Genomic DNA, 26,267 nt, shown 5'->3' on the forward strand with positions numbered 1-26,267 from the left:
CACGGAAAATTTTACAGATAATGCACATGAAGATAACTTGTTTAATATGATCTAGTTTTGTATATGATCTTGGTTGCTTCCTACACTCATCCAGCAACACAGTTTAATCCTAGTTCTCAATACCCACACTGATTTCTTAAGACTATCTAAACACACAACATTCCCATAATGTTGGACCTTATTTTCTTGATTAGACTAAACTGAGTTAACCTAAAATTTGTTCCAGTGCCCAATTTCTTTCTAAAACTTCATCTATATTGCATATTAGATTGGTTTATATACAGTTGGTAAGCCTGACAGGATATTTAAAAGCTAGGGGAAATTAGAATTCTGACATCACTTTCTCACAGTAGCACAGTGACTGAAAGGAAAACTCTTCCTTGCTGACTGAGTATGCCAATTCCTGTCCTCCATCCCCAGAAGCAGAAGATGATTACACTGCAGGTGTGAACTGCATCGTAGCAAAGAATGAAAACAGAAGCTGTTCATTCTATTTTGTACAAACTCCATCCATTGTAAAAGAAAAAGACTTAAATTAAAAACACAAAGTATATGAAATACACCTGACAGAATAAGATAATTCAGGTTAAAAGGGCCCTTGAAGTCTCTAGTCCAACACTCTTCTCAAACATTAATTATTTCCGAAACCAGACCATATGTCTCAGAGGTTTGGGGCTTGAAAAAATTCCAGGGACGAAGGGAGCCCATGCAACCTCCCCAGGCAACCCGTGCCACTGGCTCTCTGTACACAATAGAAAAAAATACCCAGGCTCAAATGAAATCTCATTTCAACCTATACCCACTGTCTCCCATCAAGCACTGCTGCCACAATGCATTATTTAAATAATGGGTCAGTAAATTTTTATGTCTCTCCTCTTTTAGGTAATCTTATGGTCTCAGTAGGAACTATGTCTTCCTGTATTCAAATGTCCCATGATATTTTCTTTTTCAAAATCATGTTTCACAGACTAAGTTAGGAAAAGGAGAAAAAAAACCAAACAAACAGGTAAATGAAAAAGTAAAAGAAGCTTAAAATATTCTGAATCCTGAGAAAGCAAAGTACCTGAAGTGGCACAATACAAATCATCTGGTCTTTAGAAACAAACCCAGCAAAAAAAGGCAGTGATCTTTTTGCGCCATAAACTGTCAATAAGTAGTCAGTATTTACAGTTTTAGAAAATATTTTGGTCTGAATGCAGCACTAGAGTACTGTGAGAAATCATCTGTACAATACTGTGAACTAACAATGGAAGCCCAGCAGTTCTATAACAGGTTCTCTTGGACACTTCCATTTTCATACCCTAAGTTACTTGATGACTCTTTTCATAGTCACGGGTCTGTAGCATAAAGTATCCCACTTATTCTTTGAATTTGGAAGTCACAGATCTACTGAGGTGGGAATTTCACATCCCAGGAACAAGGAAAATAGCAAAAAACCAAATGAGCCTACAATGCTACTCCATCTTTAAAGAAACAGTCATGCTCAGCTGTCACAGTATGTCACAGTACAAGCTGTGGGCAATTAATTCAGATATAAATAAGAAACCCAGCTGGTTCCATAAACTGGCCCCTGGGCTGACAGACAGGAATCTCAACCAATTACATTCCATTCCAAGCTGCAGATATCTCACTTGTCTGAGACCTGGGCCATGTTAAAAGATCAGACTAATGAGCTATCCAGTAATATCCCATTTATAAAGAGGGGTTGCACCATTAAACACTCTCTGTTGCCACATGAACATTGGTTGTGTGGTCATCACTGTCTCTGACCCACCACACACATGTTTCACTCAGTGTTCTCCTTTCATAAAGAACAAGAACAGAGATAAGCAGCACCTATAGATGTATTTTGAGTTACACTGCTCAGGGATGCTAAGGGGGCTTTGTGCATTAGATGCTTCCTCTCATCTGGAAAACGTTAGATTTAGGAATAGAATACCCTGCTTATTATCATATAGAATTCCAATTTTACATGAAAATTGCTATGAGAACATTAATTATTTACTGTAATTTAACTGAAATATATTTACTCATTTCCTAGGGGAAATAATATTACCTGCAATAATTACTATTGCAAAAGCACCAAATCCGTGCTCATCCTTTCCTTCCACAATCTGAGCTCCATATTCAGGATTTGAGAGGAAAACATAAAATGATTCCTGTCCTTCAGGCTCATCATCATCAAAAATTTTTATGGACACCTGGCTTTCAATTTCTCCATCCAGCAAAGTCAAAGAGATTGTCTGTTCTTCAAAATCTTCTCCTTCCATTGCCCATGTGAAGTTTGCTTTTTCATAAACATTTCCAAAAGGATACAAATCTACTGCACTCTGCGCACTCACTCCCCCAAAGGTTTTAACGGTAATTTTTATATCACCAGTAAATCCCTTGGTCCTTCTGATCTGAAGCACTGCTGTGTTGGAGATATTGTTGTTTGTATCTTCTTCAACATAAATAAACTCTGGCCCCAAACTTAGTATTCCGTGATGAATATCATTAGCCAGGATATTAACTGTTGCAACACTGAAAGCTGGATTTAAACGGGGACTCCAGTCAAGGTTTGCAGGTTGAACATCCAGAATTTCCACAGAAGTCAAATTTACAAAAAAAAATTCTTGTATTTCAGACACAGTGTCATCAATTATCGATATTTCTATCACTGCATTTGTCTGAAAATGTAAAAACATAAGCTCTCCATTGTAGATGGGTATAAAGTCTTCTAGTGGTTTGGCACTTCCAGGAATGGTCTGATATGTCACTTTAGTAAGATTACTTTGAAAACCAAACAATCTTTGGACATATAGTCTGACTACCTGGACATCTTCTTCAACTGAAACTGATCTTGAGTTAAGATCAAACTGGAAAATCCCCATTGGTTCAATTTTAGCTATCGTAAATCCTGATCTGAAACAGAAACAATATCACATTGTGAGAGAAATACAAGTAATAAAAAGCAAAACAGTCAAGCATAATAATTTTCAGTGAGCAATCAATGATGGCTGTGAGAAAGCAGATTAAAAAACGTGCAATGGTAGAGGGAAGAAATAGAAATCATACAAAGCAAGAGATAAAGAGGTTCCCTAAAAATGTTTTTGTAGTGTTTGAGCCGCCCTCCTCATGCTTAATGCATCTTAAGTCAGGACAGGATACTGAGTAAATTATACATAAAATATGGTCTTCCTGACAAAATGGAGAGGCAAAGGAAAGTAGATCTTCCTACTGTGAACATAATACAGGAATATAATATAGCCACTACAAATAATACCGGTTTTAAACACTGAACAAACGTCCTGTACCAACGGCAAGCCGTGAAGTAGACAGATGCTAGCAGATTTACAGTTTTAGCCAGGAAGCTGGAGAAGGACAGAAAGTTATTTTAAAAGATACAGTACAGCTTTGAAATACTGCATCTTTTCAATATTACCCAAAGTACTTTTTTTTTTTTTCAGATCTGAGTCTTGTTATCAATTCAGTTTAAGATTTACTCTGTTCATATCAAATATATTCCCTTCTTATTACAAAATATTAGACTGACTCTGCTGAATCTTGTGTCATCCCTTTCTCTCTAGAACTTTACCGTTATTCAGTGCCAGAGGCTACCAAATGGCACAATTAGAGTGAGCGGATTTGGCTAACAGATGAGATCCTTCCACCACTTAGGAAGCCAAAAAACCATCAAAGCAATCAATGCGAGATGCAGTCTTAAGTTTTCTAGGAAAAGTTATTCTCATACACTCAAGGTATTTGACTTGCACAAGTAAATATGTGCTTGAGGACTTGAATTCATAGGAGGGACAAACCTAGGAGAGTCTGTTTGAGGAATTTAGGCATCTGACTGACTCCTGACTTCCTTCAGATTTGCCAGTTCAATTTTAATATGGTGAAGCCAATAAATTTTCTCCTTACAGTGTCACAGTGTCGCTCCATTTTTTATACATTTTCATCTTCAACAAGGAAGAGTGAAAATAGTTTGAAGAAGAGATAACAATTTAAGTGAGTCAAAAAACTACATTGATTGTAATGTTTTAATTTTTCAGAATAAAAAGGGGGTGTAATAAAAATTAGTCCTTTTTAGAGCATTTCTTATTTTGTTTGATTTCTTTTAAATAATGTTTGTCATCTAAGATCTTCTAAATATAGATATTTAGGGACATTGAAAATTGACAGTTCATTTTATTCTTCAGCTTTCTGGTTAAAACTGTTGATCTTGGTTCTTCAACCTAATTGTCTTTCCTAACTGTCTCCATTATTCTAGACACATTCTAGGTACCTCAGATCCCAATGCCAGGAAACAGACTGGAATTGAAGAAAAGCCTCAGTTTCAGACAGATCAGATCTTCAGTACTGACATTTGTTTCCATGTGAGACAAGACACAGAAATCGTCAAAAATGAAACTCAAATTTGCTAGCTACCTATAATTTAATAGGGATTTGTATGAGGTATATTCCCCTATACATGTCATAATTCTTTTAGCATCAGTGCAACTCAAAAGTGTAAATAATATCTTTACCTCAGGCGAGCCCCACCAGACACATTGCTGTGCACTGCTGTTAAAGTGATGGCAAATATCTCAGATTTATTTAGGCTTGGAGTAGCCTGAAATGAAATCACTTTACTTTTTTCCCCAGAGGAAAATACAACAGTACCTGAAAGGAGAATGATTGAGACAGTCAAAATCACTAAACAGGAATTCTATTTTTACCTGGAAATATACTGATATAGGAACTTTAGTCACAATTCGATTTCACTGAGGTAAAAAAATCTTCATTATAAGGGTCTTTCCTATGGAAAACTGTCCTTCAGGGGCATAGCATTGTGTCTATAAAGAAAAGTTGTTTTTTTCTCATAAAGTAAATATGTCCCTTACAGATAAAAATTGGATCACACGATTTCATTCTAATGACTCTTCATTAATAATGGAAACATGCAGAGGTACAAATAACTAAAAGGTGGTATCATCACTTAGGCAACTGTCATAGCTGTTGTCCTTGTAGCTGTATATAACTTGTTTCAGCAATTACTCACCAAATGGAGGAGTAATATTGCCTAGTTTAACAGAGTCAGTGACTAGGTCTGGTGGGCATCCTGAAATCCAGCTAACTGTAACAGTGCCATAAACTCCTCTTCTGGTTATGACAGCATGGCCTGTCCCTGCTACAATGTTTGTAAGTCGTAATATCTCAGATTCAAAGCCAACCTGTGAAAACATAGTAGATTTTATCAGAAAACGGAATAAAAAATAGACAATAACATACGTGAAAGCATAGTACCTTTTGTAAAATGGGCATCTTACAATAAGGATGCATGCATATAGATAAATATATGTGCACTTATCTACGGACATATAAATATGCTCTCTTGAAAGAGCTCATACAAACTCTTTAATAACACTTGCAAATTTTAGATTTCTGGCAATTAGATTGCAGGGAAAAGGACCAAGTATGAGTGACATTTCATTACTGAAAACAGTGAATACAATCTGTGTCTCTTGTTTAGAAGAAAAATAAATCCAGCCTGCCCTCAGTGCTCACAGGTAATAACTGCACTATTCTCTCTCTACATATATAGATATATACATACAATTAGGTCTAAAATAAGGTATTAATTATATATCCATTGAAAAGCAAGTTGCTACCGCATGACATTGTACACAAAATTATTCTTGCTACTGTGATCTACTTTGCTTTTTCTCTGAGGAGCAAATAGGAGTGAAGACAATTTGCATATTCAAAAATCAATGATTAATGGATGTATAGTAGTATATGGTAAATAATAGTCTTTCTGAAAACTGTATTCAGAAAGACTAGCTGACTTAAGTTTCATTGTAAATTAAAAACTACAACAATTCTTAAAGATAATTAAAATCATTAAATAAAAACTTCAATAAAATTTAAGAGTTAAAACCTTTAAGAGTTAAATGCCTTTGCCTGACATAAAAAAATGGAATGGTAGCATATATACCATATCAAAGTAGGAAAATTATCTTTTCTCACTCTCATACAAAATAGATAAATGGAAAATTTATCACTCAATGATTACCAAATTTACGGACATCTGCATTAACACCCAACATATATTCCATCACTTTTTGCACATAATACTGAATTCATGCTATTTTCTGCTTTGGGGTTGCAGTACTTATAGAAACATCGTCCAGATTTACTTATTTTCCTTTAAGTCCCCTTTCATGTAAATACTTACACTACTTACATTTTACATGTGAAGACACCTTTTCCAATTGTATTAAAATGTTTCTATAAGAATTTTTATCAGAGGAAATAAAAACATACAGTGCAAGCAATAACAGGAAGGATCTCTTCCATCATATTGATTACAATGAAAACTTCACTGACTTTTAGAACAGGTATCTTCTGTAGTGAAGTGTACCTCTCTTCTGTGGTAGGAACACGACATCACAACCGGGCTACTGACCTGTGAATTGGCAGCTTCCTCAGGAATAAGCAGCACAGCAGACTTTGCTATTCCTAATATTTTAGGCACATCCTTGGCACTTCCCCTAACCAGGCTTACATTAGTAAGTTCCAGAGTAAAATTCAAGCCCAGTAAAATAAATGCCTTTGGGAGAGAGAATTTCATTAAAAAGGTAGAAACTTAATTCCACTAAAAATATTATCCAACAGTGCAAATAATTAACAAAGCAACCAGCAGATTATTGTTTGTTTACAGACAAAGCAGCATTTTCAAGACAAGTGTTTCATTGATTATGTTTCTCAAAGAATTACAGTTAAGCCATCAATATTGTGAAAGTAGTCTGTCAGCAGCTTGCTGGAATATGAGTTTGTAAAGCAACTACTGCCATTTTAAAAAGTTGCATTTGACACACTGGCTGCCTTTGGTTTGATTTTAATCTTTAGGATTAAAAATATTTAAGATGGTTGTAAGAGAATGTAAGGAGACTGCAAGTATATTTATCTTTATCTTCATTGGTCACAAATGACAGATCACTATTTACAATCCAAAGAAACTTAAGAAAATATTTGCATTCATAAAATAATAAGATATTGAACTCATAGTAACACAAAACAACAATGTAAGGAAACTTAAAATATTTGAACACATCCATAACAGTGATTTTGCAATTACTGTCAGAAAATTTGATTTTCTATTCCAGTTCTACTCCATAAAGAGGAAATTCATAACACCAAGACTCTCTTTTCTGCTTCTTCACAGTTGATGTTAGTGAGAATTTTTAATCTTATTTGTATTGTGACAAAACAAGAGAAAACAACAGATATCATGGGAGCTAAAAGAGTAATACACACCTGGTTGCTTATTGGCACTCTTTTTACTCCAAAGCTGGCACCATCCTCTATTTTGAGGAATCCCACCTCATTCCCGGGTTTAATTAGTGCTTCCTCATGTGGGGATAGGACATGGTACTCAACCATCACTTCTCCAAATGCCCCAGCATGCCGAGTCACATTAATCTGAACATATCGATCCAGGGCTTTTTCTACCAATACTGACTGCTGATCAGAGTACAGGGCAAACACTCCATGAGGATCATCATTTGCAAACACTGTGATCTTTGAAACTCCTTTCTCATGGTCTAAATCTGCTCCACCTTCCACTGAAATCAGATGTACCTCATAGCTTTCATCCAGCTCTGGAACATCATCAGGTAACAGGTAGATAATTATCTCAGCTGTACTCTGCTGGTCAGCAATGACAACAGATCCCTCTGTCTCAAGAAAGTCACCTGTGATGTCAGATTCACTACATATTTCCCAGTAAACCTGAAATTAGTATAGAAAATGCAAAATTTAAAAGAAAGAAAAATAATTTCCGAAGTCAGAAACTTGCAAATTCAGGATTCAGTATAGACAAGATATAGAACAGACTGCTTTTAAATGGCTAAAATAACAATTGTTTTGGGTATGCATAGGAAGAATATGCTATCACACAGACTATCTTTCAAAAGAGTGTGTTATTTCAGTAACAGTGTTAAGAATATAAATATTTCCTTTGTCTAGTTTCAGAAGATTTATGTAAAACTATGTGGAATTTATGAACATTTTTCAAAAAGTATTTCTCTTTTGTCACCAAAATACCATTGCTGTTTTTTATGTTTCCAGTATTCCTCACATAAGAAAGGAATGAACTCTCATTAAACACAGCAGATGCTTCTATTAATTGATCAATTTATTTTAAATTAAATGAGTTACTGTTAAAACACTCACTTCTAAACTTTAGGTAACAAACAATGTTTTGACATTGGTGGTTCAGAAAAGTATGAGGAAGTCTGATTCCATCTAAAAAAGCAAAATGCAATGATATCAAAATCAACTCACTATGAAAGTATTGTCTCTTATTCTCCCATCGAAAGCAAACTGGGAGAGAAAGAAAGCAAGAGCAGTAGAGCACTATTGTTTTTCTTTTATTTCCCCTGACCAGAGAAGACTGAATTTTACTCTCCAAACCACAAGTACCAGGACTAAGCCCTTCCTAAATTCAGTCTAAAAGGCAACATGAAAAAAGTAATTTGAGAAACAAGCAATTGAAAGGCACAGAATAAGATATTTTTCAACCTGAAATCAAGGATGATTTCAGATTACATTGTTTATTAGGAAAAGAGTGAGAATACCGTTATGTTCCCCAGAATGCCTTGAATTCGTTTGACAAACAGTGTAATATTTTGTGGCCCTTCGTCTCCTGAGGGTTCTGCAAAATTACTCTCTGTTAATGATTCAGGAGCAAACTGTACAATTCCATTTGGATCACCAAACTTCTCTATCTGTAAAAAGGTAAACAAATATTTAAAAAACTAGAAATGTAGTGGGAGTTGTATTCTTGTTGAACCTACTGATATTTTCACTGCTAGATGCTACAGGGGCATATATCTGTTAGTTCCAAAAACAGCAGAGAAAATTTCGAATGTCTCTTTTTCAGTTTTCAGTTCCCCTGTCCAAGAAGGAAAAGAACAAAGTTTTATTTCAAATGCTACATTTGAGTATTTTGATTCTAAAGCAGGAAATGCTCAGGCACCATGAATTAGTATACAGAAACTCTTCTAATACTAACAGGAAACTCAGAACTATGGGAGAGAGAGCTCATCCACATCCATCTCCATGAACCATTAGATGCAAAAAGGATTTGGGGCAACATGACTTCCTGAAGGGGACTGTGGAAGTAAGAGCTAATTCCATCAACGTCTTTCAGACCAGGTAATTTAAAAAATACCATTTCCAGGGGAGATTCTTTTGACGGCTTCTTACAGCAGCTTTATAAATATTTCCTTAGTCGCAGTATCTCTAGAGCACTGATTTGTCTGTGATAACTCTCAAAAACATCTGCATTTCTCTTCTACTATGAGAGGCCAGACCTTCTCCCTTCCTCTGAAGAGAGGTCAAGAGTGACAATGTCCTACTTGCAGCTTCTGAGGGGTGAGAGCCTGGTGCTGTGTGGGCACGTCCAGATCGCTGTTACCTACCACACACACAATGATGGTTGGTGCAGCCCAAGTGGTCTAGCCTGGAGAGTTTGTCCATCATTGATTTTCACTGTCTCAGCATTTGACGACAGTATGTGTGGATGATTAGTTCATCGTAGTTTTTTGTTTGCTCAGGGGATAAAGGCATTTTGTCTTTGTCTTGGTGGAGCTTTGGCAGTGAGCACCTTTTTGTGCGTAATTCACCGTCTCTCTTGTATACCTTTGTCATTAATGTTGTTGCTGTTACTGTTTGCTTCTCATCTTTTTGGTGTTTTTAAGTAAATTTCTCTTATCTTGACTTAGAAGCTGCTTTTTGTCTCCCTCTCACAAGAGAGGGTAGGAGAAGGGAAGCAGTTGAGAGGGGTTTAATTTCCAGCAGGGTTTAAAACACAGCAGATGATAAACATATTGACACATAGAAATGTGGGCTCAGTCCATGCTCTCTCCAAAGAGAACTATAGAAAACTGCAAATACGAGAGCCAGCTCACTGCTTTTATTCCAATTTTTACTGATAGATTCTCTGTCCTTTTTCTTTCAGAATTGAACATAATATATCAAAATAGTAAAAAGGTCAAAAAAGCCAAATGACTAATCATTGGGATTAATTTTTAAAAGCTTTGCATTTATAAATACCAATATCAACAGAAATCTCTGAAGAAAGAAAAGTGATAACTTACTATTAATGTAATGCTGTTTGCCTTAGAATCTATTTCTGTTTCACCTTTCATAAGGCTCAGTCGAATAATGAAGGTTTTCTGAACTTCAACTTCTTCATGAGGATAGATTTGCAGATTAATTGTTCTCAGACCTCCTTCTCCTTCTTCAAAATAGAATGTTCCATTCACAGGATCACCAATGTCATTATTCAGAGGAGACAAAATCTCTTCTGAATTGGGTCCCAAAATGTCCCAGTAAATCTGTGGAAGACATCAGTTTCAGTTATAATACAAATCAGTTTCAGATTTATATTATAACAGCATCCCAAAAGGAGAAGTGACAGAGTACCAAAAGTACTTAGCTGTGTTTAAATCTTTGCTATTAATACAGGATACAAAATAGTCATAATTAATTCTATGGGACAAAATATAGAAGCCTTTGAAAAAGTAAACATGTCAATTCACAAATGGGAACTTTAAAGTGTTAGTCACAATGTCAGTTTATTAAATTCTAGATGTTAGTAATAGAAAAGAAACTAAGATTTCTTTAGCATATAGCAAGAATCACAAAGGCCACTGTCTATTTCTCTTTCATGACTTTTGCAAAACTTCCCACATCAGTACTCATGATCAAAACCATTTCCCTTTGAAATGTGATGTCAAGTCTAAAAATGACAAATATTTTTTATTATAAAAGTCAGATTATGAAGAAAATTTCTTCAGATTATGAAGAAAATTATGAATCATTCAAATTTCTTCAGCCTGATTAAAAGCCACAGCATTTCCAGCGATTCCCACAAATTAGATTGCTTTTAAGGAGGTTATATTCAGGACTTTACAATTATTATTTTGTTAATTTAAGTATTTTCTGCTTTTCTCCAATGACTTCTAGAAAAAGTCAAAGATTGAGGCAATTTTTATATATGGAGAAGAAGAGTTCATGGTTCATAATGGAAATTTTCCAATTATTTGACAAGACTGTCAAAGGCCCACCATGTTTTATATTTATATCTCCACTTTATAAGTGGCCTGTATAGAGTAAAAAAATACTCTACAAAACTCATAGTAAGCAATTTCCTGAATTAAATTAAACTAGTAGTAGCACATGAAGTTAACCATAATTTTTGTGGGATTAGGAGCTAGTTCAAAACAATATGCACTATAACATAATAAAAGAAGGGAAGCAGGAGAAGAAAGAGGATTTTAAAAAGGTAACAACACTTTCTGTTATACTGCAGCTACATGCAATTCATGTTTAATAAAAAGCTGTAATTATACTATTAGAAATAAGTTACTAAGTAAGCTCTCAAAGCACAATGAAGGAGCTTTTTGACATAGTCACTGGAAAACTTTTAGTCTTTTACAGGCAAGACCCACTTGTGCCTCCACCAACTGCCCAGTCCTTTCCACCACCAGGGACACCGTTGTGGTTACATCAGGGTTTGGAAGAATAATTTGGCTTTGGTTGAGAAATCGGACCATGCCCTGGAGAGAGTCACTTTTCGCAATGGTGACCTGGGTCACCAGGTGGAGCCCCAGGACGGCTCCACCAGTAGCTCCTGTCAGTTGGATTTCAAATTGTTCTTCAAATTCACTGCATAGAAAAAAAAAAATAGAAAAGACATGGAAAAATATTTTATGCTTCAGAGCAGTACTGTTGACGCCAACATTTCTTATAATGTAACTTAAAATCATATTTGATTGCATGTATGATCGTATACTATTCAACAGGAACTATGTCACTGTAATATAGCATCTTCTCTTGTCCCCTTTAGATGATTTTCTCACTTAGGCGACTTTTTTAGCCTGCAGAAATGTGTTTTCCAATTCAAGCTCTATACACACATATGGGTAGATTTTTTAGTGCATGCTAAAAAAGACTTAATCAAAAGTAAATTGGTGAATAAATATCTGAAAATGTAATTACCTTTCTTCATCATTTATAATAGAGATGTAAATAAAAGACTGGTTCTGTTCATGATAAAAAATTACAGTATTATTATGAATGACATAGTCAACACCATGAAGCGCAGAAATACTTCGGGAAAGAAAATCAGCTGTGACATTGCCATAAGTTCCACGCTTTCGCAAAACAGGAATCATGATTAATCCAGCATCTTCTTCCACTATAAAAATAATTGAGAAAAATTTATGTAATTTCAAAATTCATGCCAAAGCCTTATCTTCCAATATATAGTGAGAACTTATGGTAAACTTACCCTGTAGAAGGACATGCTGTGGATCAAATTCTATTATACCTTCAGCATTGTCATTTTTTGCAATAGTGACCCGTACTGTGGAGATATTTCCTATTATTGGAGGTTGATCCACCTGTAGACCATTCTCTCTTACAGTAAAATCAAATCCACTTGCAAGAGCATGAAAAAAAATCCGTAAAAGTTGAACTTCTTGTGAAAGTATAAAGATATGTGTGTGACAATTTTTTAATTACTGCAAATAATTTTATTTTCTGGCAGTTACTACTGAAGATTTTTTTTCACATTTCTTCATATTATTATGTTTGCAAGAATTATTACTAGAAACGTGTATATTTAATTTGTTCTTTCTCATTTCATCTTTTTATGACATTTCTTGCAACTTGGCAATTTGTATCTAATGTATGGATTTTAAGTTTTATTAAATCTTAATCAGCAATATCTTTACATTAATGTTAAAATAAATGGATTTACCATACATCCATTTTCTATTATGATTACAATTTTAGCTGTCTTACAAAATTTTACAGTAAAGCAGAAAAAATGTCTAGCAGTGATTTTATTCAGGTAGATCAGAATCCAAATATAATTTGTTTTTCTAGTTTGTTTTTCTCCTTGTAATAAATGAACTGGAAATTTTAACTTTACCTTCCTTGGAGTTCCACTTCAGTAATCACCAATGAAAAGTATTCAGGACCTTCAGGAAAGTCATCATCATGAATTTCAATCCAAATAATTTTACTTTCCTCCTCTGGTTCAAACATAATTTCCTTTACTGTGGGAGTAAAATCTATTCCTTCCTCTGCAGTCCCACTTATTATCTGAAAGCAAAGATGCACTCTGCCATAGGATCCCTTGGAACGCACAATAGTGATGTTAACCTGAGGGAAAGAGAATATTTTCTTTTTAAAATGGCTTTGTTTTCTGTTACAGATGCCTTTACAAGATGTTCTAAAGTCATATTTTCAATGGTTCTGTCAGGTAACAACAATATGATTTATCAAGTACAGCATACATGCTATTTAACAGATAGCCACAGTCACTTTAGGGACTGATTTCTTTTCTTTCTAAAGTTGAACATAATTCTAGCAATAATGTTGATATTTATCAGTGATTTTATATAGGAAAGAATTTTAATCTAATACCCATTTTTCATCTTCTGTTGTTTGCAGTAGTTCATGGGAGAATGTAAACTCTCCATATGGATAATCACTGGCAGCCATGGTAATATTTGCTTGGCTGCTAGATTCATTTATGAGTCCTCCGTCACTGATTCTGGTTAGTTGAAACTGGTAGTAATGCTTCTCCTCAGGGCGGTCGTCATCTACAGCCTACAGGAAACAACCAACAACAGCTGGAAGGATTTAAACCATTTCCAGAGAGAGAGATATAAATAATTTTTAGCCAAGATCCTCAGAAAATAAAAGGATGTACTTGAAATAGCTACTGGGATCAGATTTCTCATATACCTGTATTAGAACAACTGCTGCAGACTGCCTATCCCGCATGGTCAAGGTCCCCGATACCTCAACAAATTCTGTGTGATGAGGAGGTGTTATATTCCAATATATTATGATCTCCCCAAAAATCCCTGGGCCACGTACCAGGCTGCAGGTAAGGACACAAACACAGATTTTATTTTTACCTTTATTATTTAATATGAGATACAGAGATAGTATATCATACTGTTGTGCATGGAAGAAATGCTATCAGCACTATGAAAGCTTGAGTTTTAATTTACTTAATCACTATTAAGAACATAAGAACTCCCTTTTCAGGCATTTTCAAAACATATCTAAAGTTCTCTTTTATTTCTCTGTGTTTGGAGAAATCTCCAGCTGTATTTTTACGAAGAGGTCTTTCAAGTTTCTTTCCATATGTAGCCCAAAGATGGGGCCTGAAAACTGATTTCTCTTCATTCTGTTCTGCTTTTCCAGAGATAGATATGCAAAATAGAAGGGCAATTGGATGTCAGGGTAATGCCAGGGGCAATTTGATCTATAAGGCAGATGTAGGATACTAGAATACTTTGAGATTTTCTGTGATATGTTCTGTCTGCTACTTGTCTAAAACCCTATAATAACATAATGCTTGGAAAAGTCACAGTAAAGAATTGTCTGCACATTCTGCACATAACACAGTCTTAAACTACTTCTTGCACAAGGCATTGTTTTGTCTTTTGGACTTCTTGGGCCAGTACCAGAAGGTGTTCTGCTGCTTTATATTTGCTGGAAGTGTCATAATCTTTTTTTTCCAATGCTCTTAGAAGATTCTTCTAAGAATCTAAAACTCTTCGTTCTGTTTTCAGTTGATTGAATACAACAATTGCATATTGTTTCCACTAAAATCCCCATTCCCACACTGTTTATGCTAGAATATAACAATTTGCTGAAATACTATTCAGGCACAAATCCTGAATCAAATTCTAGAAAGCACAAAGCACCTTCGAATGTCACATTTTCTTACCCCTTTCTTTTGATTAAGATCCTCTTTCCTTTGGTGGATCGATGTGGTAAATAACTTGAAGACAGAGAGGAATATTTGGACCTCTCTTTTAATACTGAAAGGATACACACATGGTATATTCTACCCTTCTTTAAAACCAATCACCTAGTTTTTAAAATAGTACTGATTATAGAAGTTATGATAAAATGTAATACTCAATAAATTGCCAAATGTGGGGTCTCATAGCTTTTGAATCTGGGCTGTTGCTCTTTCTTTGAAAAAATGAGATGTGTACCCACCTAATAAGAGCAGTTCCATTATAACTTCCAGAAGGTTCTCCTATCAAAACATGCTGGGATGAATGGGCTATCCCAACCACCCCAGAAGCTCCTTCATCTCCCATAATAGTGATGGTTGCAACACCTATGAAGAGAAAAATTATTCTCATGGTAAGTGAAAACTAAGCAATTTACCTTTGGTAAATTTTTTGACATGAATGGTTAAACATTAGCTGTTTAACATAAAGGGCTGTAGAACTCTCTGACTTGTTCAGGTAAGGAACTTAGGGAAAAAGACTGACATTCACAATTGCGACCAACTAGATGCCCACAAAATATTTAAGCACTGCAGACTAAAATAATATGATCAGACTTAGAATAGTTCTCATATAGAATATCCAAAACCAGAAGATACTGAATTAACTCTTTACCATTTACAGGAGATATCTCTGCATCACCAGTAGAGACTAGCTGGATGGTAAATGTTTCATTCCCCTCCAGCAGACCATCTTGTATTGCATGTAAAATAATCAGTTTCTGGGACTCAGTCTGCATCATGTAAAGACCAGAAAGACATGGATATATATTAAATGAAATTAAACAAAATACAGTGTTAAAATAAATTTTTTAACATATCAAATGTTAAGAATCCTTGCCATATTCTTTAGTATTTTAAAACATGAGATTATTTGATCTCGCTGAAATTTCTTCTCACAGATTAATAGCCAGTAAAAATTGTCTCTCAAACATTGTGGGCCACCCTAAAAATACCCTTAGTCTTTTCAACTTAATAAAGATTGAAATTCCTTTGAAATTGTACACACATAGGTGTTTTTTAACTTAGAGGAAACTTTCTATAGAGAAACTACCTATTCAATAGTACACACATATTCTAAGGATTATTTTATTAAGATTAGATATATTAGTCAAATTAGATATATTAGTCAAATTATTAAGATTAGATATATTAGTCAAATTTCTGCCTAATCTACATTTTTGTCAGTGGGAAGTGGCAAACATATATAAATTTAGTATATCATGCATACAGTTTATGCTTATACTCAAGCATGTATAAATGTTCAAGACAAAATGTCAAAGCCTACCAGTAGAGAAATAACAGCAAAACTTTGCCAAATTTCTGGTTTTACCAGAAAAAGAAAAAATCTATTTTTCAGCTGACTCAAAGCAAAACAACCAGCATGCCTATTGATTTAGTGAAAAAAAAAAATCTTATACTGAGAGAAAATAGATTATGCTCTGCTAAAATACTTTTCTTCATTAAATATTTTGAGTAGACTGTAGAATATAAATATTAACATAGTATCAGTATCCAATATTTAACTCTGAGTTCAGAGCTGCAACCTGCCATGAAATACAAATTAAATAACACTGTCTAGTTTGAAACGTATGAAAGTGCTTTATGGGTTTTTTTTTAATCTGCAGATTTTGAGCATTCATTTTTCTTTCTCACCCTTTCGATACAAATTTTCTTTTAAAGATGCTTGATACTTTAGTGGAATAAGTGTTTCTGTAATCATTATTTTCATTTGCTAGGTTTCAATTTCTCTTTCTTAATAGTTAAAATAGTGGAGATTTGAAGAGCTACCTTCCTGATGATTACATTATGCTGCATTAAAAGAGCATGTCAGCTTTCCATTGCATCTTGAAAGAAGCATGAATATTTCTAACCCTACCAGTTCAAACTGACCTTTTTCTAGTGTATAATACTTAGTAACCCCATACTTCTATCAACAAGTAACAACAACCATACAAATATACACCAGTAGAAGGAAATATTTATAAATCTAATAATAAATAAGTTATTGCAGTACCTCACTGAAATGAAGGGTACCATTTAGTGGGGTCAGATCATATCTGGCTGCTTCCTCGAGAATCCATAACACTGTAACTGCTCCTTTTCCTCCCTGACTTCGACTTACATTTAGCAAAACAACTGCAGCAGGGTCATCAGGTGTCTTAGGTTCCTTCACAATTACCTGATGGAGAAAGAGAAGGAGAATATGGGAAAGACTGTATTGAAAAAAGTCAAAAGCTGCATTGATTATTCGAATTACATGGATACATGTTTAAGATAAACAGTGGAGAACATTATCAATGACAATTCTAAACACCAGGAGTGAAAATGGACAGGGCTGTAACAGGTGTAAGGAGAGTGTTGAATTCTGGTAGCAAGGACTAGTCATTCAAGTGATTTCTGTATGCACTATGATCCAAAACAATTACAGACAAAGTCACCAGCAGGCTCAGTACCAGCAAAAGGGAGAGCAGAAGCACTGCAAGAACTAAGATGAGATATACTTTGTAATTTCTTTCCAAATTTTACTTTCAGTAATGCAGATTAATATACAGACCATCAAATTGTTGTCCTGAATTGTTATTATAGTGAATTAAATTGATTCAGTCATGCAGAAATCTACATTTATGCAGCAGCACTTTCACTGTTACTACTATACTACATAGCTAGATGAAGACAAGCACTAATATAATTTCAATGAAATCACATCTTCCACTGCAGTGAAAGCTTACAAAAATCAGCTATATGCTAGTGACATGAACCCACTCCAACTTTAGCAGAAAGGAGTGCAGCCTAAATCAAACTCACATTCTTTTCTTCAAACCTGAATACCCCAACAGGAGAATCATTTGGTGGAATAGCAACAGTTACCAGGGTGTCATTCCCAAGTCTTGCACCACCTGTTACCCTCACCAGGGCAATTTTGAATATCTCAAGGAATTCAACTTCATCGTCATCTATGATTGTAATTTCTATTTCTCCTGTAGCCTGTAGAAATGTTAAAAAAAAAAAAGCAACAAAGCTTCATTTATAGTATTCTGTCAATTGTTTGAAAAAAATTAAAATAGGCAAATTGTATCTAGTAATAGACAATGCTCACCTGTTAATTTTTCTTCTTATGCTTGTATATTTATAATAAGAAGATATCATTTCAGTAGTTGTTTTTCAGTCCATCAATGTAAATCTTTTTTGTTAAAACCAGCAGAATGTTCTGCTTTGGTACTCAGTAAAAAGTGAATGTTGACAATATTGTCAATATTCTGTTAAAATTCTGCACACTATGTACATCCTTTCCTTTGCCAAAGACCACTTATATTCACTTAAAATCAAAATCCCTTGTGCACAGTAAGTATTCTAAGGTGCAGCATGAAATTTAAAACTTTGTGTAGAACACAGATAAGAAAACATATAGGTCTATTTTGAGAATTTATAGCGAAGATGGATTTCACTATAAATTTTCATTGTAACAGGGTTTATTATTAGAAGTTATGTCCTCACTTGTCAAAGTATCAAAGACACACAACTCTATTTGGTCAATGGTTTTGAATATTCTGGTTTTCCATGTTAAAAAACTGAAGCTGGGACCATCATTCATATACATAAGGCCATAAATAATATGTTTTCAGTGAAAATTCTGATAGAGAAAAACATAGAAAAAATCTTAAGCTGGTAACCTCAAGTGAGGTAAGCTTTCAGCAAGTGAATACCTGTCCATCTGCAAATGTAAGGTTTCCAGATGATGGTGTAAAGTCTTCAAAGCTGGCAGTGGAAAGAATGGCTTCCCAGTACAGAGTTACTGACCCAAACTTCCCAGCCTGTCGAACAACTGGGAGTTTTAGTACATTCTGTGGTGGTGGTACCTCATAACCAGAAACAGCTCCAGTGATACCCTGTACATTCAAAAAGAAATTGACATGTCTCAACAAACATTTTTTTTTTTTAATTTTACTGGCAGTTAAAAATAAGTGAAGAAATACTTGTAAAATGGTCTGGCTTTAGTATTGACCTTGCTATGAGCAAAAATCTGGATTAAATGACCTCCTGACATCCCTTTTTATGACATTGGTTTCAGCAATGTTAGCTCCATAATAAATTTTGTGTATTATTTGTGACAAACCTCTTAAGAAAGAGTTGTTTGTCTGGTATCTGGCCATTTTACCCAGAACAATTTAGTATCATAAAGCTAATCAGAACGCTTTCATAAGTCATCTGAGAAATCAGACCATCTTGCTCAAAAGCCACTTTACATGTTTTTCATTCAGACTTATTTACCTTTGTAACATTAAAATTAAATATTCCTCTGGCATCATCATTTTCTTCTATTGTTATTTCAGCTATTTCTAATCCAGGCCTCTTCACACTTGGCTGTCCTTCAGACAAAGTGATTAGGTGCACATCAGTGATATTAATTATAAATCCTTCCTGTAATTCTGGAATATTATCCTGAAAAAAAGTTTTAAATGTCTTTTTTTTTAATGATACATTGCAATGTAGTACAGTTGACTACTTGTAGGTTGCTTCCTGTTCAAAACTTCTCAGTATTTGGGACCATGTAACCAATCTCTGGCTTCATATCATAAAGATGAAAAGACACTTTTGCTGAGATTTTGAAATCAAAGCTGACAAGTCAGATTCCAGATCTGTGAGAACAGTGGAAAGCAGTGCTGGCTGTCATCTGTTACTGCTACCTATGAGAAAGTCAGCTAGATCCCAGAAACCAAGCCATGACTCGAAAATCAGTACCTCCATTCTAAATATAGTTAAAGAATATACATAATCTTCTTCAAGATTATAATCAAACGAAGAATTTGGCTCATTCCCAGTGATGAGTATGCAAGGTGTTTTGAAAGAGATGGCTGCAAGAGTCCCAGCACAGCTATTTCTAGAATGTTAAGTCATACTACTAGTATAAAATCAGTACCATTTCCATTTCCTTAAAAGATATTAATAGCTTAAGAAATTGTTAGTCTACTCACAGGCAAAATAGTGACTATGACAGAAGCTACTGTTGCATTCTCTGCCATAATTATTGTTTTCTTTTCCAGTACATAATCCTCATTTTCTGTTGCACGATTGGAGGGGGGGAGTTCAAAGTTTGGCCCAGTGCTCAACTGGACTGCAAGGTCCCCAACAAATCCTTGTTCTCGAATAATTTGTAGAGTAACTGTAGTTGAATTCTCCTGCCCTATAGTAAGGAGATAGAAAAAATTCAAGATACAATTGTTTTACAATCATAGAATATGCTGAGTTGGCAGGGACCCACCAGGATCATGAGAGTCCAACACCAGAATCACACCATGGGCCTGAGACAATTGTTCAAATACTTCTTGAACTCTGTCAGGCTTGGTGACCACTTCCCTGAGCACCCTGAGCGGTGCTCAGCCACGCTCTGGGTGAAAAAACCCTTTCCTGCTAGCCAACCTAAATCTGCCTGAACTCAGCTTCATGCAATTTATTTAAGTCCTGTCACAGGGCACCAGAGAGTGCAGCAATCAGTGTCTGCCCCTCCTCGTCCCCTCATGAGGAAGTTGAAACTACAATAAGGTCTCCCCTCAGTCTGCTCCTTTCCAGGCTGAGCAGACCAAATAACCTCACCCATTCCTCATACGACTTCCCCTCAAGGCCTTCACCATCCTCATGGCCCTCCTCTGCAAGCTGTCTAAAAGTTTAATGTCTTTCTTATGCTGAAGTGACATAAACTGCCCCCTGCAGTCAAGGTGAGGCTGCCCCAGAGCAGAGCAGAGCACAGCAGGACCATCCCCTCCCTTCCCAGCTGGCCAATCTGGGCCTGATGCCTCCCAGGACACACTTGGTCCTCCCGGCTGCCGGGGCACTGCTGGCTCATGTTCAACTTGTCCCTGACCAGGACCCTCAGGTTCCTTTCCAGCATGTCATTCCCCAGACTGTCCATCCATCCAGAGTTGCCCAATCCCAGGCGCAGAATCTGTTACTTTCCCTTGTTAAAATTCATATAGTTGGTGATTGCCCAGTGCTGTAATTTGTCAAGGTCCTTCTAATTTGTTGAGGTCTCTCCTCAGGGCGTCTCTGCCCTCAAGGGAGTTCCTCCCAGTTTAATGTTGTCAGCAAATGTAGTATTCTCAAGAGTCCTGGATCCAAGTCGTTTCTCGCAGTATATCACAGTACAAGCTGGCTTGTACTGGGCAATTAATTTGGATATAAATAAGAAAACCAGCTGGTTCCATAAACTGGGCCCTGGGTTGACAGACAGGAATCTCAATCAATTACCTTCTATCCTATGCTGCAGACATCTCACTTGTCTGGGAGCTGAGCAGCTTTAAAAGATCAGACCAATGAGCTATCTAGTGCTATCAGACCCATGAGCGTTTCAAAGCCCCTTTATAAAGAGGGGTTCAAACAATGAACGTTCTCTGTTGCCACATGGACTTTAGGTGTGTGTGTCATCTCTGTCTCTGAGCCACCCCCCTTCATGCTACAGTTGTTGATGAAGATGTTGAAGAGAACTGAGACTAGGATGAGCCCTATGGAAGCCATATTTCAGCCCTTGGCCTGCTTGATTCTCAGGTCAGCTAACTACCAGAGCTGCTTGTTAGAAGCGCTTCAATTCTGCTCAGTGATACAACGGTCCTTGGAGAATTCTAGGACTTAAGCAGATGAGCACACACAAGTGATGTCAACACACAAAACAGTACCTATATTTGAAGATACTGTGCATTGAAAAACTGGATCTAGAAGAAGAATAAGATCTTAAATATATACAGTTTTATATGTGTGTTACACAAATTATTACTTCAACACTTCTACTTTTATTCAGTTATCCTTCAAAACTTCTATCTCAGTAATTGGCCTGACCTTTCATGCCTAGGCCATCACTATAGATACTAACACAGAAAGTGGTATTGAGGGTAGTCATTCTGGCTGTAAACATCACATTTCCTTAACTCAAATATCGAAGAAGTTAAACAGACTTGCATCAGTCAGGCTCAGCATCCTTTTGGGAAAGCAGATTTATTTTATCCAATCAATAATGAAACACATAATCTGGCTAAAAGTAGTGCATATATGACTGCAGAAATAGATGAAATTAGGCTTAAATAGGCTTGCACTTCAAAGCAGTTATTGTAACCAGGTATTATTACACAGACAGAATTTGTGAATAATTTATTAAAAGTACAGTAGTTAAAGATTGGGAAAAAAAACCAACTGTGGAACCAGTGGAAGCTAGGAACCTTCCTTGAATCCTAACTTCAAAGTATAAATTTTTATAATGTGTAAGAAATTAACAGAATCCTATACATTACTTCTAGGTGCTAATAAAGGGGCAACACCAATTCACCTGAAAATAAAACATGTTAGAATATTTCACCTGTGATAATATACTCTGAAGAAAAAAGTATTTTTTGTATATCTAATTTTTTAATATGGACACAATATTAAATTGTTAGAAAATTCTAACTGAATTGTTAAAGTATGAATAGCCTATCAGACAACTGTGGGAAGAGCCCCAAAAAATGCCAGCTAGCTCCCTGAACCAGGAGAGATGGAAGAAGCCTGCCCATCATGTCAGTTCTCCTCTGACCAAGTGCCTGGGAGATCTTTTTCAACTTGTGCCTGGAAGGAAAACCAAATCAAACATGTAACTGCAAGCAGAAAAATACCAGCTTTTTCATGAAGCAGAATTGACTCCTGCTCTGCTTCCTTCCTTCCCCTAGGCCTCTGAGCAAAAGACTTCCCTTCTTGAGCCACTTCAAGAGGAAAGTCTTTCTATTCAATTATTTTAAACAATATATCAATCCCACTAAATGGGTAACTTCTGCTTTTTATATAAACACAAGTATTTCATGCATTCGTGATTTGCAGCTTACCTCTCAAACAAGAATGGCTGAAGAATATGATGTATGCAATGTGAAATACTACATAGTTACATATTTTAAGGGATATTTATGCTATAAATAATAAAATATTGCTGATATATAAAAACTTTAATAAAAGACTGCTGATATATATATACATATATACATATATGTATATATATATACATTTACGTAACCAGTGTTATAGCTTCAACAATGCCGACTTTGAAAAAACATACATTTTTTCCTAAGAATCAAGAAACAGACTTACCTTCTGGCTCTGTGGTTTTAACAAAGAGAGACTCCATGTGCCATTCAATCACACCATGTGGAGAGTCACTGGGTAAAATGCTAAGTACGGCTCTTGCCCTTTCGGGATCAATGACAGCTCCTTTTGTGCTATCTTGAACATCCACAGTGGTAACACGGGTGAGTATGATTTCCACTGCCTCTGAAAGTTCTGCAACACTGTCCGCAAGAATTGTCAGGGTGATTGTGGACAGGGCCTGACCTTCTGAAAATGTAACCTAAAGTTTTAGGGAGAAAGCAGGAAAAAAGTCAAATTTCTTGTCAGTGTTAGTGAACCTAGAGTTTTATTCTGTAAACTCTATCAGTTATAAAATGCATCTACATACACACGTACATATCTTATAGAATACAAGGTTGGAAGGGACCGCAAGGATTATCTGGCCCAATCTTTCTTGGCAGTACCACAGTCTAACCAAGATGGCCCAGCATCCTCTCCAGCTCAATCTTAAAAGTGTCTGTTTTGGGGAGTCCACAACTTTCCTGGGAAAGTTATTCCAATGGATGATTGTTCTCATGGTGAAAAATTTTCCTCTTATGCCCAGTGAGAATCTCCACAGGAGTAACTTACATCCATTACCCTTTGTCTTTTCAACATGACACCTTGTAGAAAGTATTCTCCTTTGTTGCCGCCTTTCAAATACCAACACATGGTCTGAACATAAGGTCTTCCCACAACCTTCTCTCAAAATTGAACAGTTCTCTCAGCCTTTCCTCATATGACAGACTTCCCTGTCCTCTAACCACATTTGTGGCCAGCTCTGGACCCCTACCAGCCTGCACATATCTATTTTCCATAATGAGGACCAAAACTGAACAGCTGTAGCCCAAAACATGCTCAGTAGAGTGGGCTAATGACTGCTTCATCTCTGCTGGGAGTAGCCTTGTTTATGCAACCCAGAAACATTCTGGTGGATTGCATCAATGTTCATATTCATATTTATAATGTTTATATTGAGTTTATTGACCAGGAGAATCCCCAGGTTCCTTTCCCTGGAGCTAATCCCCAGTCAGGATAGATGCCAGTGGGTGCTGCACTCCTGAATTATGTTTTCCATAGTGCAACATTTGTTCCTGATGAATCTTCCAGTCTACTCAGGTCTTCCTGCTAGATGGCTCTCCAAAGAGTCCACTTCCTCACATCATCAAACTTCATCAGAGTACACCTGAGCTCATCACCTACATCACTTATGAAGTTATTAAAAACTGTTGGGCCAAATATCGATCCCTGAGGGACCACACTTGTGACAAGTTGCCAGTTTGAACAGGAGCTATTTACCACCACTCCCTGGGGGCAGCAGTAACACATTACTTTATCTAGAAGAAACCCACAGCAAGCTGTATCAAAAACCTTGAAGAAATCCAGGTAAACAATGGCTTTTTCTTTTCTTATTTAACAGCCTTTATCTCAAGATTTTTCTCTTTCTCCTCATCCTGCTGAGATGGGGGCTAAGAGAGAAATTGTTGGGGGTTTTTAGACAGCTAAGGTCAACACAGCACATATATCCGTATCAAAATAATGAACATATATCTCTTTAAATAATTGCTATGTGAAAAAAATGGCTACTCAACTTCTATTTTTCTTCTTCTTCAGATAAAATTATTGATACATGCTTTGTTTATATATATTCTTATTTTTAAATTCAAAGGGCCTGCCACTTGATTAGGTCTTTCTCAACAAAGAAGATGTGTCTAGAAACATATCTAGTCTAGTCTACACATGTGTAGGACAAACAGAAATTTCCACTTAATATCATCCCTTCTGACTCTTCCTACATGCAAAGCTATGCAGCGTACCCATATGGTATGTAGCTGGAATGCACAAGGAGTACTCTAACAATTTCAGAATAATTGTTTTGGCACCCTTGATTTCCAGTTCATTTATTTTTCACTTCACTATTTTTCAGACTTTGTGTACACTACAGACAGCCAGAAGGTGGGGGACTTTGATTTACAGAAATTGACTCCTGCCAGTCCCAGGGCATATAGAGAGCTTTGGCCACAGGAAAAACTGGATTTTAACATGGCTGGGAAGTCTCAAAAACATAGAAAACTGGGACTTCTCATATTCTGCTGGGCCACTTAAGTTCTCCATTGTATTGAAAAGGTCAGGACAAAGAGCAAACATTCCCAGATTACCACCTATGCAAACAGTTTTACATAGTAACTAAATCTCACAGCAGGAAAAAAGGAAGATGGCAATAGGACACTACAGATACACATCTCATGTGCCTGGACAGCTTTGCAATATCAGGTTCTAGAAGTGTAAGGGTGATACCACTGTATTATGTACCAGCCAGAAACAAAAAACATTTGAATCACAGGAAAGGACCAGGAAGCAGGTATTAACAGCAAAGCGGGGCAATCTAACGTGTACTGTCCTTCTCACTCAGTACATCTTTTTCTATTGTCTGAGACAATACAGTCAGTGCCTCCCCAATAATAGTGATATTATTAAATACCATTCCTGAAGCTGGAAATACATCACTTATGCTCCCATTAGTGATCCACTCTACTGTAACTCGTCCATATGTTCCTATTAAACGTTCAATATTCAGGGTGATCAAGCTGTCCTGTTCCATTTCTTCAATTTGCTTAAATAAAGAACTCTGGAAAACATACAGCAGTAGAACCATAGCATTATTTTCTTAAAAAGAGAAGTTTCTTTAGAGAACAGCATATTCAAAAGAACAAAGACATTGGGCTTCAAAAAATTATTCAACTATTAAGCAGCTAAATGCAAGTCTATTAATTAAACTTTTATAACTTAATGCTCAACAGATCCAAATTTCATAAACACAAGAATTTGAAATGTCAGACCTGTTCATACTGAGGCAAAAATTCAACGGTTTTTGTTAGGTTTTTTTTTTGTACAGTATTTTATATCCAAATCACATGAAGCAGATAAACATGTAGACTTTCAAGACAGCCATCTTTTTACTGTTGTTGCTTTACTAATATTCACCCTCCTCACACAATGTTTCATTTCAGTGATGATTCTTCTGTGTTTTATATCTTCATTATGCATTTAGTACATATATCTGTTTACATAACTTCTGCAACATTTGATAACTTAAGAATCAACAACTCTAAATAATACCTATAGTCTGATGTTTTCTCCAAAGTTTTTATTTTGTTCAGGCAGATGGGCTCATCCTGTGGCATAACTATTTTAGAGGAAAAGAATCTTTACTTAATTCCTTTGATTAACCAATCAATAAAGACTATAATGATATCATATATGCCATCTGATAACTAATTTTTTA

General features: G+C 35.9%; 1 protein-coding gene across 1 annotated transcript in view; it reads right to left on the reverse strand.

Moving 5' to 3' along the window:
• The window catches only part of ADGRV1 (adhesion G protein-coupled receptor V1), a 275,529-nt gene that overhangs the window by 165,222 nt on the left and 84,040 nt on the right, over nt 1–26,267 (reverse strand). The window contains exons 54-75 of the mRNA XM_063181284.1: nt 25,464–25,610; nt 22,967–23,222; nt 19,840–20,048; nt 19,136–19,306; nt 18,571–18,753; nt 17,672–17,851; nt 16,881–17,045; nt 15,480–15,597; nt 15,070–15,193; nt 13,795–13,933; nt 13,471–13,656; nt 12,974–13,206; nt 12,329–12,477; nt 12,037–12,235; nt 11,487–11,703; nt 10,131–10,370; nt 8,607–8,756; nt 7,285–7,758; nt 6,434–6,577; nt 5,027–5,198; nt 4,512–4,647; nt 2,057–2,904 (exon numbers count right to left, since the gene is read on the reverse strand). Coding sequence (XP_063037354.1) covers nt 2,057–2,904; nt 4,512–4,647; nt 5,027–5,198; nt 6,434–6,577; nt 7,285–7,758; nt 8,607–8,756; nt 10,131–10,370; nt 11,487–11,703; nt 12,037–12,235; nt 12,329–12,477; nt 12,974–13,206; nt 13,471–13,656; nt 13,795–13,933; nt 15,070–15,193; nt 15,480–15,597; nt 16,881–17,045; nt 17,672–17,851; nt 18,571–18,753; nt 19,136–19,306; nt 19,840–20,048; nt 22,967–23,222; nt 25,464–25,610 — 4,840 coding nt within the window. The remainder of the gene's footprint in view (nt 1–2,056; nt 2,905–4,511; nt 4,648–5,026; nt 5,199–6,433; nt 6,578–7,284; nt 7,759–8,606; nt 8,757–10,130; nt 10,371–11,486; nt 11,704–12,036; nt 12,236–12,328; nt 12,478–12,973; nt 13,207–13,470; nt 13,657–13,794; nt 13,934–15,069; nt 15,194–15,479; nt 15,598–16,880; nt 17,046–17,671; nt 17,852–18,570; nt 18,754–19,135; nt 19,307–19,839; nt 20,049–22,966; nt 23,223–25,463; nt 25,611–26,267) is intronic.

This window comes from Melospiza melodia, chromosome Z (assembly GCF_035770615.1).
Source record: "Melospiza melodia melodia isolate bMelMel2 chromosome Z, bMelMel2.pri, whole genome shotgun sequence".
Classification (NCBI taxonomy): Eukaryota; Metazoa; Chordata; class Aves; order Passeriformes; family Passerellidae; genus Melospiza; species Melospiza melodia.